Source organism: Ascaphus truei, unplaced genomic scaffold, assembly GCF_040206685.1.
Source record: "Ascaphus truei isolate aAscTru1 unplaced genomic scaffold, aAscTru1.hap1 HAP1_SCAFFOLD_622, whole genome shotgun sequence".
NCBI lineage: Eukaryota > Metazoa > Chordata > Amphibia > Anura > Ascaphidae > Ascaphus > Ascaphus truei.
This window is the reverse complement of record NW_027456955.1, coordinates 117,710-139,085: the sequence shown is the minus strand read 5'-3', so window position 1 is coordinate 139,085 and position 21,376 is coordinate 117,710. Positions and strand designations below refer to the sequence as shown.

The window sequence follows — 21,376 nt, the reverse complement described above, 5'->3', positions numbered from 1 at the left end:
AGGTAAGGAATCCACAATCATAGTAGGTAGGCAGAGCACAGTCCAATGACATCCAGGGCAGGACTGAGAAACATAAGAAAAAATCCCAGGCAAACTCCGAAATAGACAGATCGATTTATTAGCAAGCTAATGCCGAAACAAGGGCTTCCCGAAGGCACCTACGCGTTTCGTGCAGAGGGCACTGTATCACCTGGATAGTGCGTTCGTGAAGCCCTGGGATTTTTTCTTATGTTTCTCAATCCTGCCCTGGATGTCATTGGACTGTGCTCTGCCTACCTAATATGATTGTAGAAGTAATATTACACAGAGTATAATTAGAGTATAGCTCCTGAGTAATGTTACAGAGTATGGTTAGAGTATAGATTCTGAGTAATGTTACATAGATTATGATTACAGTATAGATCCAGAGTAATGTTACACAGAGTATAATTACAGTATAGAAGTCATGTTACACAGAGTGATTACAGTATAGAAGTAATGTTACACAGAGTATAATTACAGTATAGAAGTAATGTTACACAGAGTGATTACAGTATAGAAGTCATGTTACACAGAGTGATTACAGTATAGCTCCCGAGTAATGTTACAGGGTATGATTAAAGTATAAACGTAATGTTACACAGAGTATGATTGCAGTATAGATCCTACATCTCAGCACTAAACTATTGCTGCCATGCTGCCACTACTGTTTTTATTTGCTTTGACCTCACTTCTTCTCAAAATACGCACTTCTTTCTACCAGCCACATCATGTCTCTAACTCTATTCATATATCTCCATCTCTCCTTCCTTCACCACTTCTCAGTCCCCATGAACTCCTTTCCTACCTGCGCCCTCTGACACTACACAGCTATATCCCCTGCACTAAAACACCCCTACAAATCATCCTCACACGTTCTCCTTCTATCCATGCTTCTCCTGCTTGCTTCTGAGGATATCTCTCCCAATCTTGGTCCCTGCCTTATTTCTGTATGCTCTCGTCCTCGCCTTCCACATTCAACTTCTACTCTTTCAGGTGTCAACCCCTCTAACCTCACACCCATCCCCTGCCACCATCCCTCCTCTCTCCCATTCTCCTGTGCCCTTTGGAATGCTCGCTCCCTTTCTAACAAGTTCCTCTCTGTACATGACTTCTTTCTCTCTCACTATCTGCTCCCATTTGCTATAACTGAGACCTGACTCACTCAGTCTGACTCTGCTCTGGAAGCTGCCCTCTCTTATGGTGGCCTTTCTTTCTCCCACACTCCGCGTCCTGAAGGCAGGGGTGGAGGCATTGGGCTCCTGCCCTCCTATCTGCCGCTACCGTGCCCTTCCTATTCCTCCCTCTCTTGCTTTTCCCTCCTTTTGAGGCTCACACTGTCCAGATTTTCTCCCCTCTCCCTGTCCACGTGGCGGTCATCTATTACCCACCTTCAGTACCTCAACTCATCCCCCTTCTGCCTTTCTCTCTCACTTTGTATCCAGGCTCTTTCTTTCTCTCCTCAGACTCCCCTGTTCTTCTCCTTGGGGACTTCAACTGCCACATTGATGACCCCTCTCTCCCTTGGGCTTCCCGCTTTCTCTCTCTAACCTTTTCTTTTGGCCTTCAACAGTGGACTGCTGCCAGCACCCACAAGGATGGCCACTACCTAGGCCTGGTTTTCACTAAAAACTTTTCTCTCCGATTTCTCCATTTCCTCTCTCTGACCATTACCTCATCTCATTCTCCCCTTCCCCACCTCCATCTACCCCTCGTCTCTGCAGAGACCTGCGCCCTACCAGCTTTTGTGTCCACTTTACACGCCTCCCTCTCCTCTCTCAGCTGCTAAAGACCCTGACAACCCTGGTCAGGAACTACAACTCTGCCCTATCCTCCTATCTTGATCTACATGCCATGCTTTCTCTGTGCCGTTCCCGCCTTTTGAACTCCAGACCTTGGCTATATTCCCACACGCACATGCTGCGTTTCTGCACTCGCTCCTCTGAACGCCCCTGGAGGAAATCTCACACTCTCGCAGACTTCCTTCACTACAAATTTATGCTAACCTGTTTCACCTCTGCCCTCTCTCAAGCTAAACAAACCTACTTTTCTTTACTAATCAACACGCACAAGTCTAACCCATGCCGACTCTTCTCTGTCTTTGACTCCCTTCTCAGACCACCCCCAGCTGCCTCTTCTTCTTTGTCCATCTCACCTCAGGACTTTGCCGACTATTTCAAGGCAAAGGTGGAATCCATAGGTCAACACATCCCCTCTGTATCCCACTCCCATCCTACACCTCTTCCTAACTATGCTCCTGCCTTCCTCAACTCTTTTTCTGCTGTCACAGAGGAGGATGTGTTGTTGCTGATCTCCTCTTCTCCCTCTACCACCTGCCCTCTTGACCCCATTCCCTCCCATCTCCTAAAACCTCTTGCTCCTACTATAATCCCTACACTCACACACATTTTTAACTCCCCCCTCTACTCTGGTACCTTTCCCTCTTCCTTAAAACATGCAACAGTCATACCATTACTCAAAAACAGCTAGCTTCACCCTACCTGTCTTTCTAACTATTGACCTGTCTCCCTCCTGCCTTTTGCCTCTAAACTCCTTGGACGTCTTGTAGTCTCTTGATTGCTCCATTTTCTCAACACCTATTCTCTCCTAGACCCTCTACAATCTGGCTTCCGCACTGCTCACTCCACTGAAACAGCCCTTACTAAAATAACTAATGACCTCCATGCTGCCAAAGACAGAGGTCATTACACTCTGCTCATATTACTCGACCTCTCTGCAGCATTTGATACAGTGGACCACCCTTTTCTCATTCACATTCTCCAAACTTTTGGCATTCGTAACAAAGCTCTATCCTGGATCCCCTCTTACCTCTTATCCAAAGAAGTTTTTCTGGCACACATCTCACTTCTACACACAATTTCAACTGCTGGTGCTCCAGTATCTGGGATTGCCCTCACCTTGATAAAGAGTGCTTAGCTCTCGAAACGTTGGTCTCTTAAGCTGAATTAAATTTCTTATTTTGCAAAGTCTGTGTGCCTGGATCATCTCTTAGGCTGTGTCCATACAGGGGCAGACCGCGCGGACGCGTCTGCACGCTGAGCGATCAGACTGCCTAAAGGCAGTGATCGCGTCTATATCGCGTGCGGGCGGAAGCGGGAGGGGGTGCGCGATGCGCGTGAAATCAATAAAAACTGATTTCTCGCGCGATAGGGAGATCACGTGAGCGGTTTGAAGAATGAGGGCGAACCAGCTCTGTGACGTCACAGGCCCGCTCAAAGACATGCCCTCGGACGGCGCGCGTACTAAGGCCAGGGAAAGCACCCGCTTTCCCTCAGCCTCCGCGCCCCTCCGCACAGCTGTACCCTCTAGGACGCAGCTTTTTTCTTGTGATCCCCTCTTACCTCTCCCATCGTACTTTCAGTGTCTCTTTTGCTAACACCTCTTCCTCTATCGATCTCTCTGTGGGGGTGCTGCAGTCCTGGGACCTCTTCTCTTTTCTCTTTACACACTTTCTCTAGGTGACCTAATCACATCTCTTGGGTTCAAATATCACCTCTATGCTGACAACACACAAATTTACTTTTCAACCCCTGACCTTACTCCTGCTGTACAGACCAAAGTTTCTGAATGTCTCTCTGCTATATCATCCTGGATGGCCCTCTGCCGACTTAAACTTAACATGGCAAAGACAGAGCTCCTCATACTTCCTCCCAAACCTGGCCCTACTATCTCCTTCCACATTACTGTTGGAAGTTCAGTCCAGTAGCGCAAGCACGCTGCCTAGGGGTCACACTCGACTCCTCTCTCACATTCTCTTCTCAAATTCAAAAGGTAGCAAAAAACTGTTGTTTTTTCCTCGGCAATATCACAAAGATACGTCCTTTCCTCTGTTGCTCGACTGCAAAAACTCTGACTCCGACCCTCATTCTCTCCCATCTCGATTACTGTAACCTCCTGCTGTCCGGCCTTCCTGCCTCTCACCTGTCTCCCCTACAATCTATCCTAAACGCTGCTGCCATAATCACTCTACTATTTCCTAAATCTGTCTCAGCGTCTCCCCTGCTGAAATCCCTCTCCTGGCTTCTGATCAAATCCCACACCTCACACTCAATTCTCCTCCTCACTTTTAAAGCTTTACACTCTTCTGCTCCTCCTTACATCTCAGCCCTAATTTCTCGCTATACACCATTTTGACTCTTGCGTTCTGCTCAAGTATGTCTTCTCTCTAACCCTTTTGTATCTAAAGCCCTCTCCCGCCTTATACCTTTCTCACTGACTGCCCCACACCTCTGGAATGCCCTTCTCCTCAATATCCGACTAGCACCCAGAGAGGTAATACACATATATACACATATATACACATACACATACACGGCCAGAGCGGTAATAACGGTATACACATACACGTCTAGAGAGGTAATACCGGTATACACACGCACACCCAGAGAGGTAATAACGGTATACACATACACGCCCAGAGAGGTAATAACGGTATACACATACACGCCCAGAGAGGTAATACCGGTATACACATACACGCCCAGAGAGGTAATACCGGTATATACATACACGCCCAGAGAGGTAATACCGGTATATACATACACACCCAGAGAGGTAATACCGGTATATACACATACACGGCCAGAGAGGTAATACCGGTATACACATACACGCCCAGAGAGGTAATACCGGTATACACATTGTGACAGAAACCAGGGGATGGTAATAAATTCCGTATATAGGGCTCCCAGGATACTAGACAGTTTCTATCCTGTTTGGCCTGGGAGTGCAGCCTTATAATACATACACTCCATCCCACAGTTTGGCAAGCGCTGGAACTGAGGGATGAGAGATCCAGACCAGAGTTTGTCTGCTGCCTGATTTCTGTCACCTGTCATGCTAATTAGGAATCAGGTATGAAAGACTGATTTCCTGTTTGCTCTGGTCTCCCCACAAGAGCCAGGAGGCTGGAAGGCTGCTGAACTACAGAGGGGAGAAGCCTCTTCCCCAAACAGGTTCAATCTTTCTGTTCATTTGTGTAAGACTGCAAAAGTACCGTGTTTTGATGTTGGAAGTGGAAAAGCCACTTCCAACCCTGAGTCAGGGATATCTAAGTTAAGTTATCGCTCAGGTGAGCAGCTTTTGTTTTGATCTGTTTTCTGTTGTATGCACTGTGGCAGTCTCAGTGCCTGGGACTGAATAAACCAGGCATAGCCTGTTTAAAGGAACAGTACGTGACGCCTCATCATTTAACCTACCCTAAAAGACCGTGTTCTAAACAGTCCCGGACAAACGACGGAGCCCCGGAGTAAGCCGTTTGTCACATATGGTGGAGAATGCGGGCAGAACACTAGGGGGTCTGCGGGTTGAAGAACTTTGAAAAAAAAAAAAAAAAAAAAAAGTTTTTTCATCCTCTGCAAACAAGATGGAAGACGTGGTGGGTGCGCTGGTACGCAATGTCGCTGCCCAGAAAGACGCGAATGAAACCCAGCAACAGCTGTTAATAGCCCAGCAAGAAACTAATGCAAACCAGCAGCAGACGAATGCAGCCCATCAACAGCTGCTAATAGCCCAGCAAGAGATTAATGCCAACCAGCAACAGGCGAATGCCAACCAGCAACAGGCGAATGCAAACCAGCAACAGACGAATGAAGCCCTGCAAAACGCGAATGCAAACCAGCAAGAGACAAACCGCTTGCTGAGAGAGGAGCAACAGCGGTTCGCTCAGGGCTTACAGCAGGAACTCGAGATCCTGAGGGGGACTATCAGTAACCTTCCACTGGCAGCGGCAGCCCCAGTACCGAAAATGACCAGGGCAAACCACTACCTTCAGAAGATGGGACCCTCGGATGATGTGGAAGCCTATCTTCTCACGTTTGAACGCACGGCACAGAGAGAGGGATGGCCAGAAGCTGAGTGGGCTGGTCTAATCGCACCCTTCCTAAGCGGCGAACCCCAGAAGGCTTACTTTGATCTAGAGCCAGCCGAAGCTAACGTCTATGCAAAATTGAAGTTCGAGATCCTCGCCCGCCTCGGCGTAACCACGGCTGTTCGCGCCCAAAGGTTTCACGCATGGTCCTTCACGATGGATAAAGCCACCCGAAGCCAGATGTATGACCTCATCCACCTCGCCCGGAAGTGGCTACAACCCGAGATCAACTCAGCCAGCCACATCGTGGAACGGTTGGTCATGGACCAGTTCTTGAGGAAACTTCCCTCTGCCTTACGCCGTTGGGTCAGTCGGAGTGACCCCCACAATGCGGATGAGCTTGTGGCCCTCATAGAAAGGTACAATGCAGCAGAAGAGCACCCGCAACCCACAGTCGTGGAGCAACCCCACTACCCGAGGTTCCAGGACTCTTCCAGAGACGGTAAAAGGGTACCGGGGTTAAGGGGCGCTGAAGAGCGGCGACCACCTTCACGCAGCACCAGCAACAGTGGTTCGCACACTAAGGGCAATAGCCAACATGGGGAGCCGGGAAAAGGCTCTAAGTGGGACACAGACTATGTACCTAAATGTGTAAATTGTCATGAGAGGGGCCACACAGCAAAAATCTGCCCACTAAATGATGAGCCCATGCAATGCAACAGCGTGGAACCTTATTCGCTGTTGTCCCAATGTATGGGCCCTAGCCCAGAGGACCCCTTGAATAACCATCTGTGGGCATTTGTAAAGGTTAATGGTAAGAGGGTTCGGGCACTTCTTGACTCTGGGAGCATGGTCACACTAGTGTCCGAATACCTCTTGCCCATTAAGAAGAAACAGGGAAACAGTTCACAAAGAGTGGCAATTTGTTGTATACATGGGGATAATCATGAATATTCCACTGTTGATGTTTTTTTTGAAACAGAGTTTGGTTCTTTAGATTTCAAGGTGGGTATTGTACCCAAACTGGCACATGATGTGTTAATAGGGACCGACTTTCCCCATTTTCTAAAAATGTGGTCCCCCGCTCAGAATAGCGCCCAGAGTTCAATAGCGGACCATAATGAAGTATTAGAAGAAACCAATCCTTTCCCTTTTTCAGAAATGGAGGTTGACGAGGCCCAAATAAGAAGGGGGAAAAGGAGGAGTGCTGTAAAATTCCCTTCCCCATCACTACTTTGGTAGGGAATACCCCAAATCAAGATGTTGAGCAGACACTTACCACCCCAGAACCGGATAAGACCCTCGCTGACATAGAGGTCAGTCCTGGGAGTTTTAAGAAGGCCCAGTGGGAGGACCCCACATTAGCGGTAGCAAGGGGAAATATACGGGACCAGAATAGTACTCCTGGCCAACCAGATAGGTCACTTGCTTACCCCTACTTCGAGGTAGAGAACGACCTAGTATATCGGGTTGATAAAAGGAAATCAGTTACAACTAAACAATTGTTGGTACCACGGACATTCCGTAACGTAGTATTACACCTCGCACATAGTCATCCATTGGGGGGACACCTAGGGGTGGAAAAGACAAAAGAAAAGGTTCTCCGAAGCTTCTATTGGCCTGGGGTTCTGGCAGAAATTACGAATTATTGTTCCTCATGCCCAGAATGTCAGATCACCGCCCCGTTCAAGGCGTACCGCAGCCCATTGGTACCCCTTCCATAATAGAGGTACCATTTGACCGGATTGCTATGGATCTAGTAGGACCCCTAATAAAGTCTGCTAGGGGACATCAGCATATATTGGTAATATTAGATTATGCCACCCGATATCCGGAGGCAGTTCCCCTACGTAGCACCTCAGCTAAAAACATAGCAAAAGAGTTAGTAGTTCTGTTTTCCCGGGTCGGGATTCCTAAAGAGATTCTATCTGACCAGGGAACACCATTTATGTCCCAAGTAACGAAAGAGCTATGTAAACTCCTAAAAATCAAGCATCTCAGAACCTCAGTCTATCATCCACAAACAGATGGTTTAGTGGAAAGGTTCAATAAAACCTTAAAGAGCATGTTACGGCGGGCGGTTGATAAAGATGGGAAAAACTGGGATTGTTTGTTACCGTACCTGTTATTTGCCATTAGGGAAGTTCCCCAATCATCCACTGGCTTCTCCCCGTTTGAACTATTGTATGGCCGACACCCAAGGGGCTTACTGGATATAGCCAAAGAGACTTGGGAACACGAGGTTACCCCTTACAGAAGTGTAATAGAGCATGTTGCCCAGATGCAGGACCGCATTGCTGCAGTCCTACCCATAGTGAGGGAACACATGGAGAAAGCTCAAGAAGCACAGAGGAATACATATAATAAGGGTGCTAGGGTCAGAATTTTTTCTCCAGGTGATAGGGTACTAGTTCTGGTTCCCACCGTGGAGAGTAAATTCCTTGCTAAATGGCATGGGCCATATGAGGTCTTGGAAAGAGTGGGAGAAGTAAATTATAAGGTAAGACAGCCAGGTAGGAGGAAACCTGAGCAAATTTACCATATAAACCTACTCAAGCCCTGGAAAGATAGAGAAGTCTTGTTAACCCTAGTACCCCCAGGTCCGTCAGAGAATCAAGAAACTGACCCAGAGGTTAGCATAGCTGAAACCCTGTCTGTTCATCAGAAACGAGAGGTTCAGAATTTAGTGAAAAGAAACAAAGAAATCTTCTCTATACGGCCAGGTAGAACTAGCGTAATTGAACATGACCTAGTCTCTGAACCGGGGGTCCGAGTTAACCTTAAACCGTACCGAATCCCAGAGGCCAAAAGAAAGGCTATAAGTTTAGAGGTTAAAAAAATGCTAAAACTAGGTGTAATTGAGGAATCCCAAAGTGGGTGGAACAGCCCTATAGTCTTAGTCCCAAAGCCAGATGGTACAACAAGGTTTTGTAATGACTACCGGAAACTAAACGCGGTGTCAAAATTTGATACTTATCCTATGCCCAGGGTAGATGAACTTGTAGAGAGACTGGGCAAAGCCCGATATCTCACAACCCTAGACCTAACAAAAGGGTACTGGCAGGTTCCCCTCACAGAAAGGGCAAAAGAAAAGACAGCCTTCTCAACCCCAGACGGCCTCTTTCAGTATAAGGTGTTGCCTTTTGGCTTACATGGAGCTCCCGCCACATTCCAAAGAATGATGGATAAAATTTTAAAACCACATGCTCGGTATGCTGCCGCCTACCTGGATGATGTGGTAATCCATAGTGAAGATTGGCAATCCCACCTTCCAAAGGTCCAAGCTGTGCTTGACGCAGTCCGGTCTGCTGGACTAACTGCTAACCCCGCTAAATGCACTATTGGTCTGGAGGAGGCCAAGTATCTGGGATATTCTATTGGCAGAGGTTTACTCAAACCCCAAACACTCAAAGTGGAGGCGATACAAAATTGGCCAAGGCCAGTTACAAAAAAACAAGTAAGGACCTTTTTGGGGTTAATTGGGTACTATAGAAGGTTTATTCCCAATTTTGCAACTAAGGCAACCCCACTAACTGACCTCACAAAAGCAAGAGGACCGCTAATGGTAAAGTGGTCCCCCGAAACCGAACAGGCCTTTAGAAGCCTGAAAGAAGCTCTCTGTGCCCAACCAGTGTTGGTCACACCTGACTTCTCCAAAGAGTTCGTAGTCCAAACCGACGCATCTGAGGTAGGGCTGGGGGCGGTACTCTCCCAGGAGTCTCAAGGTGAGGAGCACCCCATCCTTTATTTAAGTAGGAAACTAAATCCCCAGGAGAAAAATTACTCCATAGTAGAGAAAGAGTGTCTCGCAATAAAGTGGGCTGTAGAGACGCTCAAATACTACCTGTTGGGGAGAAAATTCCGGTTGGTCACAGATCATGCACCCCTTACCTGGATGTGTCAAAACAGGGAAAAGAATGCTAGAGTGACCAGGTGGTTCCTAAGCCTACAACCCTTTAAATTTTCTGTGGAACACAGGTCAGGGCACAAACATGGCAATGCTGACGGGTTGTCAAGGATGCACTCCCTAATATCCATGGTCGCTCATCCCTCGAGGTCTGAGCTGGGGGGGAGGATATGTGACAGAAACCAGGGGATGGTAATAAATTCCGTATATAGGGCTCCCAGGATACTAGACAGTTTCTATCCTGTTTGGCCTGGGAGTGCAGCCTTATAATACATACACTCCATCCCACAGTTTGGCAAGCGCTGGAACTGAGGGATGAGAGATCCAGACCAGAGTTTGTCTGCTGCCTGATTTCTGTCACCTGTCATGCTAATTAGGAATCAGGTATGAAAGACTGATTTCCTGTTTGCTCTGGTCTCCCCACAAGAGCCAGGAGGCTGGAAGGCTGCTGAACTACAGAGGGGAGAAGCCTCTTCCCCAAACAGGTTCAATCTTTCTGTTCATTTGTGTAAGACTGCAAAAGTACCGTGTTTTGATGTTGGAAGTGGAAAAGCCACTTCCAACCCTGAGTCAGGGATATCTAAGTTAAGTTATCGCTCAGGTGAGCAGCTTTTGTTTTGATCTGTTTTCTGTTGTATGCACTGTGGCAGTCTCAGTGCCTGGGACTGAATAAACCAGGCATAGCCTGTTTAAAGGAACAGTACGTGACGCCTCATCATTTAACCTACCCTAAAAGACCGTGTTCTAAACAGTCCCGGACAAACGACGGAGCCCCGGAGTAAGCCGTTTGTCACAACATACACGCCCAGAGAGGTAATACCGGTATACACATACACGCCCAGAGAGGTAATACCGGTATACACATACACGCCCAGAGAGGTAATACCGATATACACATACACGCCCAGAGAGGTAATACCGGTATACACATACACGCCCAGAGAGGTAATACCGGTATACACATACACGCCCAGAGAGGTAACACCGTTATACACATACACGGCCAGAGAGGTAATAACGGTATACACATACACGCCGAGAGAGGTGATACCGATATACACATACACGGCCAGAGAGGTAATACCGGTATACACATACACGCCCAGAGAGGTAATACCAGTATACACATACACGCCCAGAGAGGTAATACCGGTATACACATACACGCCCAGAGAGGTAATAACGGTATACACATACACGCCCAGAGAGGTAATACCGGTATACACATACACGCCCAGAGAGGTAATAACGGTATACACATACACGCCCAGAGAGGTAATACCGGTATACACATACACGCCCAGAGAGGTAATACCGGTATACACATACACGCCCAGAGAGGTAATACCGGTATACACATACACGCCCAGAGGTAATACCGGTATACACATACACGCCCAGAGAGGTAACACCGATATACACATACACGGCCAGAGAGGTAATACCGGTATACACATACACGCCCAGAGAGGTAATACCGGCATACACATACATCAGTGTGCAGATCCTCGGTAATCATTGTGCAGATCCTCGGTAATCTGTGTGCAGATCCTCGGTAATCTGTGTGTAGATCCTCGGTAATCTGTGTGCAGATCCTCGGTAATCTGTGTGCAGATCCTCGGTAATCTGTGTGTAGTTGGGTTTAGGAGATAATCACACAGTTCCGGTGAACTTGATTCTCTGAACTCTCACCACACTGCCGCCATTCTGTTATCCAGGGGGCGAGTTTTTGGTTGAAGTCCTTGTTATGTTTCGGCAGCATGTGTGTGACACATGCGTTCAGTGTGCAGAAATAAGTGGATTTTGCTGCCTCAGCGGTTTGTTAGGATCTCTCGTGTTTTTACAAGTTGGTCTTCCTATGATCTCACCTGGAAGATATCCGACTCCAGCTCGGAGGGTGATGGAATCCCAGCGTGGCCAAAGACTTTCACACATCCGTGGAACAATTTATTAACAATTCAATTCCAGTTTCCAAATCCGCTATCGGCTCAATGTATCATAAGGTCCGTGTGCGGCGCACTTTCTGTCGGAAATGCGGCATATTTATGAAGCGTATTTGTACTGTTGTACAATATGGCTCATGCGGAGCTAAACTAAAGATATTGCGCCCCCTTTAAGTTGACGGAGAAAACATCAAGAAATGTAACGCACGCCGCACAATCATTAATACACAGACCTGCGCCAATATGCAAATATAACCCCACCCCTAACTCCTCCCTCTCACTCCATCAATCCCTCACCCTGACCCAGACAGACACAGATCTCCATGAGAATGGCTCAAGCGAGATCAGTGCATGGGCGCTGCCTGACGCAGATATCCGTGAGATCAGTACATGGGCGCTGCCTGACGCAGATATCCGTGAGATCAGTGCATGGGCGCTGCCTGACGCAGATATCCGTGAGATCAGTACATGGGCGCTGCCTGACGCAGATATCCGTGAGATCAGTACATGGGCGCTGCCTGACGCAGATATCCGCGAGATCAGTGCATGGGCGCTGCCTGACGCAGATATCCGCGAGATCAGTGCATGGGCGCTGCCTGACGCAGATATCCGTGAGATCAGTACATGGGCGCTGCCTGACGCAGATATCCGCGAGATCAGTGCATGGGCGCTGCCTGACGCAGATATCCGTGAGATCAGTACATGGGCGCTGCCTGACGCAGATATCCGTGAGATCAGTACATGGGCGCTGCCTGACGCAGATATCCGTGAGATCAGTACATGGGCGCTGCCTGACGCAGATATCCGTGAGATCAGTACATGGGCGCTGCCTGACGCAGATATCCGTGAGATCAGTACATGGGCGCTGCCTGACGCAGATATCCGCGAGATCAGTGCATGGGCGCTGCCTGACGCAGATATCCGCGAGATCAGTACCTGGGCGCTGCCTGACGCAGATATCCGCGAGATCAGAACATGGGCGCTGCCTGACGCAGATATCCGCGAGATCAGAACATGGGCGCTGCCTGACGCAGATATCCGCGAGATCAGTACATGGGCGCTTTGTGTCTTTATATTAAAGCAAATCTAGATCACCTAAGAGACGAGGAAGCAAATTGTATTAAATAGAGTATTTTACGTTTTTTTTCACCACACAATTAATAAACAGGCCGGTGGGTGTCCCCGGTGATATTTGACGTTCAGGATGAAGATGAAGATACAGAAGAAGAAGATACAGATACATACATACATACATACATACATACAGTAAGAAGCAATGGTTGTTTTAGCAAATGCTTGCTTTTATATATTTTAAATGTATATTGGTTCTTTGTTTTTACATTTGTATGCTATTTATATTGCATATTGATGTAGTGTTCAGGAATTTTTGCTGCTGTTTTAAATTGTTCATTTCTGGCTTTTGATTGGTGTTTGCTTTTTAATGTTGGATTATTTTTTGACTTTTGATTTTGAATGATGCAGTTTATTTAGATATTTATTTTATTTATTCATGGTTTTGTTTTGGCGTTTTAATAGTTTATTCTGGTCTTTATTTTGGATTGGATTAATTGATTGGTGGTAATTTTGTTTGGTTTACTTCTTTATTTGTTTTTAGTTTGAGATTGTTTTGAATCCATTGGATCTTGTTTGTGATTGTTTATTTTTTAGGTTGACCATTGACTGGCATAGTGTTAAATCATGCCCATATTATATGGGCATGATGTACCCACTGTGCCATTAAATTGTTTGATTGGCATTAGTAATAGGTTCATTTTGCAATGTAATGTTGTTTTATTTGGGTCTGTTTTTTTATTCCTTCACCATTTCTTGCTATAGTGGTAAATCATGCCCATATTATATGGGCATAATGTAGCCACTGTACCATTAAATGGGTGAAGGATGGGGGTAGTTGCCTGGGGAGGGTGGTTAGGCCTCCTGTGTGGGTAGTGGGAGAGGGTGGGTTAACCCCTTAATTACTATAGCGGTTAATAACCGCTAAGGTGATTAAGGGGTTAGGGGACCTTAGATTGTGTTTTTGATTGTACTGCATTGTTTGTGGCAACGGAGGACATGGACGGTGATGAGGATGAGGACGGCCTTCATCGTGGCAGCCTGGCAGAGGTGAGTGCAAGTTTTATTTATTTTATTTCTGCATCTTAATGTTTTATTTGTAATGGACAAATGCACTATTATCCATATCCGGATAGTAGTAATTTTGCCCATTACTGGATTGGTACCGCAGGCCACCGGGGACCCCCAGGGGAACCACTTAAGGGACCCGGACACCCGCGGGGACGACCCGAAGGCCCTCAACAGTTTATGGTAACATTCCTATGCTTTCATTTTTTTTTAAAATAAATGTAATGTATGTTAGGGGTGTATATAGGTGTTGTTGGGGGCACAGGGGATGGGTGGGTAGCACATATTGCAAGGTTTATTTGGGTAATTGCCACCAATAAAGCTGCTATTTGGCCTTAACCCCTTCATTGCCTTAGCGGCAGGTAAGGTAATGAAGCTGCTTTATTAATAGTGTGCGGGAGCAGGGGGTCTCCTGAGCTGAACCGCTTTGATTTCCTGCTTCCCGAGTTACACCTGTTATGGGGTGCCGGTATCCCCCTGCAGGATTTAAATCCCCTCGGTCACGTGACGCGGAAGCTTTAAAAGCACAGGTGATACTGGCACCCCATAATGGGGCCTGTATCTCATGAAGTAGGGGGTACCCGAGGCTGAAACCAATGCGCGATCGGCATGTTTTTGCCCGCACCTACCCAAACGCGCTTCACTTCTTAGTGAATCCCGCATCTGGCTTCATTTTTTATCGTGGGATTAAAAATTTCCCAATCGGCGCAAAAGCGCACTGCTTAGTGACTCTCCCCAGTGTTTTTACTCACTGCTTAGTGACTCTCCCCAGTGTTTTTACTCACTGCTTAGTGACTCGGCCCCAGTGTCTTTACTCACTGCTTAGTGACGTGGCTCCAGTGTCTTTACTCACTGCTTATTGACTCTGCCCCAGTGTCTTAACTCACTGCTTAGTGACTCGCCCCAGTGTCTTTACTCACTGCTTAGTGACTCGCCTCAGTGTCTTTAATCACTGCTTAGTGACTCTCCCCAGTGTCTTTACTCATTGCTTAGTGACTCGGCCCCAGTGTCTTTACTCACTGCTTAGTAACTCGCCCCAGTGTCTTTACTCACTGCTTAGTGACTCAATCCAGTGTCTTTACTCACTGCTTAGTGACTCGGCCCCAGTGTCTTTACTCACTGCTTAGTGACTCGGCCCCAGTGTCTTTACTCACTGCTTAGTGACTCGGCCCCAGTGTCTTTACTCACTGCTTAGTAACTCGCCCCAGTGTGTTTACTCACTGCTTAGTAACTCACCCCAGTGTCTTTACTCACTGCTTAGTGAATCAGCCCCAGTGTCTTTACTAACTGCTTAGTGACTCGCCCTAGTGTCTTTACTCACTGCTTAGTGACTTGGCCCCAGTGTCTTTACTCACTGCTTAGTGACTCGGCCCCAGTGTCTTTACTCACTGCTTAGTGACTCTGCCCCAGTGTCTTTACTTACTGCTTAGTGACTCGGCCCCAGTGTCTTTACTCACTGCTTAGTGACTTGCCCCAGTGTCTTTACTCACTGCTTAGTGACTCGGCCCCAGTGTCTTTACTCACTGCTTAGTGACTCGGCCCCAGTGTCTGTACTCACTTAGTGAATCGGCCCCAGTGTCTTTACTCACTGCTTAGTGACTCGCCCCAGTGTCTTTACTCACTGCTTAGTGACTCGCCTCAGTGTCTTTATTCACTGCTTAGTGACTCGCCCCAGAGTCTTTACTCACTGCTTAGTGACTCGCCCCAGTGTCTTTACTCACTGCTTAGTGACTCGCCCCAGTGTCTTTACTCACTGCTTAGTGAATCAGCCCCAGTGTCTTTACTCACTGCTTAGTGACTCGCCCTAATGTATTTACTCACTGTTTAGTGACTCGCCCCAGTGTCTGTGCTCACTGCTTAGTGAATCAGCCCCATTGTCTTTATTCACTGCTTAGTGACTCGCCCCAGTGTCTTTACTTACTGCTTAGTGACTCTCCCCAGTGTCTTTACTCACTGGTTAGTGACTCACCCCAGTGTCTTTACTCACTGATTAGTGACTCAGCCCCAGTGTCTTTACTCACTGCTTAGTGACTCTCCCCAGTGTCTTTACTCACTGCTTAGTGAATCGGCCACCGTATCTTTACTCACTGCTTAGTGACTCTGCCCCAGTGTCTTTACTCACTGCTTAGTGACTCGCCTCAGTGTCTTTACTCACTGCTTTGTGAATCGGCCCCGTATCTTTACTCACTGCTTAGTGACTTGGCCCCAGTGTATTTACTCACTGCTTGTGACTCGCCTCAGTGTCTTTACTCACTGCTTAGTGACTCGCCCTAATGTCTTTACTCACTGTTTAGTGACTCGCCCCAGTGTCTTTGCTCACTGCTTAGTGAATCAGCCCCAGTGTCTTTACTCACTGCTTAGTGACTCGCCCTAGTGTCTTTACTCACTGCTTAGTGACTCTCCCCAGTGTCTTTACTCACTGCTTAGTGAATCGGCCCCAGTGTCTTTACTCACTGCTTAGTAACTCGCCCCAGTGTCTATACTCACTGCTTAGTGACTCGACCCAGTGTCTTTACGCACTGCTTAGTGACTCGGCCCCAGTGTCTTTACTCACTGCTTAGTGACTCGCCTCAGTGTCTTTACTCACTGCTTTGTGAATCGGCCCATATCTTTACTCACTGCTTAGTGACTCACCCCAGTGTCTTTACTCACTGCTTAGTGAATCGGCCCCGTGTCTTTACTCATTGCTTAGTGACTCGCCCCCAGTGTCTTTACTCACTGCTTAGTGAATCGGCCCCGTGTGTTTACTCACTGCTTAGTGACTCGCCTCAGTGTCTTTACTCACTGCTTAGTGACTCACCCCAGTGTCTTTACTCACTGCTTAGTGAATCGGCCCCAGTGTCTTTACTCACTGCTTAGTGACTCACCCCAGTGTCTTTACTCACTGCTTAGTGACTCACCCCAGTGTCTTTACTCACTGCTTAGTGACTCGTCCCCAGTGTCTTTACTCACTGCTTAGTGACTGGGCCCCAGTGTCTTTACTCACTGCTTAGTGACTCACCCCAGTGTCTTTACTCACTGCTTAGTGACTCGACCCCAGTGTCTTTACTCACTGCTTAGTGACTCGCCTCAGTGTCTTTACTCACTGCTTAGTGACTCGCCTCAGTGTCTTTACTCACTGCTTAGTGACTCGCCCCAGTGTCTTTACTCACTGCTTAGTGACACGACCCAGTGTCTTTACGCACTGCTTAGTGACTCTCCCCAGTGTCTTTACTCACTGCTTAGTGACTCGTCCCCAGTGTCTTTACTCACTGCTTAGTGACTGGGCCCCAGTGTCTTTACTCACTGCTTAGTGACTCACCCCAGTGTCTTTACTCACTGCTTAGTGACTCACCCCAGTGTCTTTACTCACTGCTTAGTGACTCACCCCAGTGTCTTTACTCACTGCTTAGTGACTCGTCCCCAGTGTCTTTACTCACTGCTTAGTGACTGGGCCCCAGTGTCTTTACTCACTGCTTAGTGACTCACCCCAGTGTCTTTACTCACTGCTTAGTGACTCGACCCCAGTGTCTTTACTCACTGCTTAGTGACTCGCCTCAGTGTCTTTACTCACTGCTTAGTGACTCGCCTCTGTGTCTTTACTCACTGCTTAGTGACTCGCCCCAGTGTCTTTACTCACTGCTTAGTGACACGACCCAGTGTCTTTACTCACTGCTTAGTGACTCTCCCCAGTGTCTTTACTCACTGCTTAGTGACTCGTCCCCAGTGTCTTTACTCACTGCTTAGTGACTGGGCCCCAGTGTCTTTACTCACTGCTTAGTGACTCACCCCAGTGTCTTTACTCACTGCTTAGTGACTCGACCCCAGTGTCTTTACTCACTGCTTAGTGACTCGCCTCAGTGTCTTTACTCACTGCTTAGTGACTCGCCTCAGTGTCTTTACTCACTGCTTAGTGACTCGCCCCAGTGTCTTTACTCACTGCTTAGTGACTCGTCCCCAGTGTCTTTACTCACTGCTTAGTGACTCGCCCTAGTGTCTTTACTCACTGCTTAGTGACTTGGCCCCAGTATCTTTACTCACTGCTTAGTGACTCGGCCCCAGTGTCTTTAATCACTGCTTAGTGAATCGGCCCCCATGTCTTTACTCACTGCTTAGTGACTCACCCCAGTGTCTTTACTCACTGCTTAGTGAATCGGCCCCAGTGTCTTTACTCACTGCTTAGTGACTCACCCCAGTGTCTTTACTCACTGCTTAGTGACTCGCCCCAGTGTCTTTACTCACTGCTTAGTGACTCGGTCCCAGTGTCTTTACTCACTGCTTAGTGACTCGCCCTAATGTCTTTACTCACTGCTTAGTGTCACCCCAGTGTCTTTACTCACTGCTTAGTGACTCGCCCCAGTGTCTTTACTCACTGCTTAGTGAATCAGCCCCAGTGTCTTTACTCACTGCTTAATGACTCGCCCTAATGTCTTTACTCACTGTTTAGTGACTCGCCCCAGTGTCTTTACTCACTGCTTAGTGACTCGCCCTAGTGTCTTTACTCACTGCTTAGTGACTCTCCCCAGTGTCTTTACTCACTGCTTAGTGACTCTCCCCAGTGTCTTTACTCACTGCTCAGTGAATCGGCCCCAGTGTCTTTACTCACTGCTTAGTGACTCGCCCCAGTGTCTTTACTCACTGCTTAGTGACTCGGCCCCAGTGTCTTTACTCACTGCTTAGTGACTCGGCCCCAGTGTCTTTACTCACTGCTTAGTGACTCGCCTCAGTGTCTTTACTCACTGCTTAGTGACTCGCCTCAGTGTCTTTACTCACTGCTTAGTGACTCGCCCCAGTGTCTTTACTCACTGCTTAGTGACTCGCCCTAGTGTATTTACTCACTGCTTAGTGACTTGGCCCCAGTGTCTTTACTCACTGCTTAGTGACTCGGCCGCAGTGTCTTTACTCACCTCTTAGTGACTCACCCAGTGTCTTTACTCACTGCTTAGTGACTTGGCCCCAGTGTCTTTACTCACTGCTTAGTGACTCGGCCGCAGTGTCTTTACTCACCTCTTAGTGACTCACCCCAGTGTCTTTACTCACTGCTTAGTGACTCGGCCCCAGTGTCTTTACTCACTGCTTAGTGAGTTGGCCCCCCGTGTCTTTACTCACTGCTTAGTGACTCACCCCAGTGTCTTTACTCACTGCTTAGTGAATCGGCCCCAGTGTCTTTACTCACTGCTTAGTGACTCACCCCAGTGTCTTTACTCACTGCTTAGTGACTCGTCCCCAGTGTCTTTACTCACTGCTTAGTGAATCGGCCCCAGTGTCTTTACTCACTGCTTAGTGACTCACCCCAGTGTCTTTACTCACTGCTTAGTGACTCGCCCTAGTGTCTTTACTCACTGCTTAGTGACTTGGCCCCAGTGTCTCTACTCACTGCTTAGTGACTCGGCCGCAGTGTCTTTACTCACCTCTTAGTGACTCACCACAGTGTCTTTACTCACTGCTTAGTGACTCGACCCCAGTGTCTTTACTCACTGCTTAGTGACTCGGCCGCAGTGTCTTTACTCACCTCTTAGTGACTCACCCCAGTGTCTTTACTCACTGCTTAGTGACTCGGCCCCAGTGTCTTTACTCACTGCTTAGTGAATCGGCCCCCGTGTCTTTACTCACTGCTTAGTGAATCAGCCCGTGTCTTTAATCACTGCTTAGTGACTTGGCCCCAGTGTCTTTAATCACTGCTTAGTGACTCACCCCAGTGTCTTTACTCACTGCTTAGTGACTCGCCCCAGTGTCTTTACTCACTGCTTAGTGACTCGCCCCAGTGTCTTTACTCACTGCTTAGTGACTCGTCCCCAGTGTCTTTACTCACTGCTTAGTGAATCGGCCCCAGTGTCTTTACTCACTGCTTAGTGACTCACCCCAGTGTCTTTACTCACTGCTTAGTGACTCGCCCTAGTGTCTTTACTCACTGCTTAGTGACTTGGCCCCAGTGTCTTTACTCACTGCTTTGTGACTCGGCCGCAGTGTCTTTACTCACCTCTTAGTGACTCGCCCCAGTGTCTTTACTCACTGCTTAGTGACTCGCCCTAGTGTCTTTACTCACTGCTTAGTGACTTGGCCCCAGTGTCTTTACTCACTGCTTAGTGACTCGGCCCCAGTGTCTTTACTCACTGCTTAGTGACTCGTCCCCAGTGTCTTTACTCACTGCTTAGTGAATCGGCCCCAGTGTCTTTACTCACTGCTTAGTGACTGGGCCCCAGTGTCTTTACTCACTGCTTAGTGACTCGCCCCAGTGTCTTTACTCACTGCTTAGTGACTCGTCCCCAGTGTCTTTACTCACTGCTTAGTGACTCGCCCCAGTGTCTTTACTCACTGCTTAGTGACTCGTCCCCAGTGTCTTTACTCACTGCTTAGTGAATCGGCCCCAGTGTCTTTACTCACTGCTTAGTGACTTGGCCCCAGTGTCTTTACTCACTGCTTAGTGAATCGTCCCCGCTGTGTGATTGGGAAAGTGCTCTCTGAGTCTGTGTTTACTTGAGATGCTCAGCGTTGCTATAGAAACCAGCAGTTTGGGAGAGGTTGCGGTGTGTCAGGATTCGCTGCCAGACCATGTCTCCGCTCACACGTTAGTGTCTCTGTAATCCTCACGTTTATTTTCTGGTTACACTTTTTGTTTTTATTAAGAATCAATTCAGCCGGTTACCGGCCTGATGTATGCTACCTACTCACTGCTGTGTAAGTGTGCTCGGTGCTGTATAAGTGTGCTCGGTGCTGTGTAAGTGTGCTCCGTGCTGTGTAAGTGTGCTCACTGCTGTGTAAGTGTGCTCAGTGCGGTGTAAGTGTGCTCGGTGCCGTGTAAGTTTGCTCCGTGCTGTGTAAGTGTGCTCGGTGCCGTGTAAGTTTGCTCCGTGCTGTGTAAGTGTGCTCCGTGCTGTGTAAGTGCTCGGTGCTGTGTAAGTGTGCTCACTGCTGTGTAAGTGTGCTCACTGCTGTGTAAGTGTGCTCACTGCTGTGTAAGTGTGCTCACTGCTGTGTAAGTGTGCTTGGTGCTGTGTAAGTTTGCTCCGTGCTGTGTAAGTGTGCTCCGTGCTGTGTAAGTGCTCGGTGCTGTGTAAGTGTGCTCACTGCTGTGTAAGTGTACTCACTGCTGTATAAGTGTGCTCGGTGCTTACTCATAGTGTGCAGCACTCATGCTGTGTAAGTGTACTCGGTGCTTACTCACAGTGTGCAGCACTCACTGCTGTGTAAGTGCGCTTGGTGCTTTGTAACAGTTTGCTATCTACTCACTGCTGTGTAAGTGTGCCCGGTGCTTACTCACAGTGTGCAGCACTCACTGCTATGTAAGTGCACTCGGTGCTTACTCACTCCTGTGCAGCACTCACTGCTATGCAAGTGTGCTCAGTTCCCACAGGCACGGGCGCACACACTATAGAACGGCCCTTAGGCTTGTAATATAGTGTGTGCGGCCGTGCGCTGCGTGCACACTTTTTGTGTGTATACTGTGAGGTACTGTGTGTGTGTGTGTGTGTGTGTATGTGTGTGTGTGTGTATGTGTGTGTATTATAAATACGTTTGAAATAAATAAATACGTTAATAAATTATTTATTAATAGTACAC

General features: G+C 47.9%; 1 protein-coding gene across 1 annotated transcript in view; it reads right to left on the bottom strand.

The window, feature by feature from the left end:
- The window catches only part of MTX1 (metaxin 1), a 36,529-nt gene extending 25,094 nt beyond the window's left edge, over nt 1–11,435 (bottom strand). The window contains exon 1 of the mRNA XM_075584504.1: nt 11,248–11,435. Within this exon, the coding sequence (XP_075440619.1) occupies nt 11,248–11,274 (27 nt within the window). The 5' untranslated portion in view covers nt 11,275–11,435. The remainder of the gene's footprint in view (nt 1–11,247) is intronic.
- Nucleotides 11,436–21,376: the final 9,941 nt, after the last annotated feature.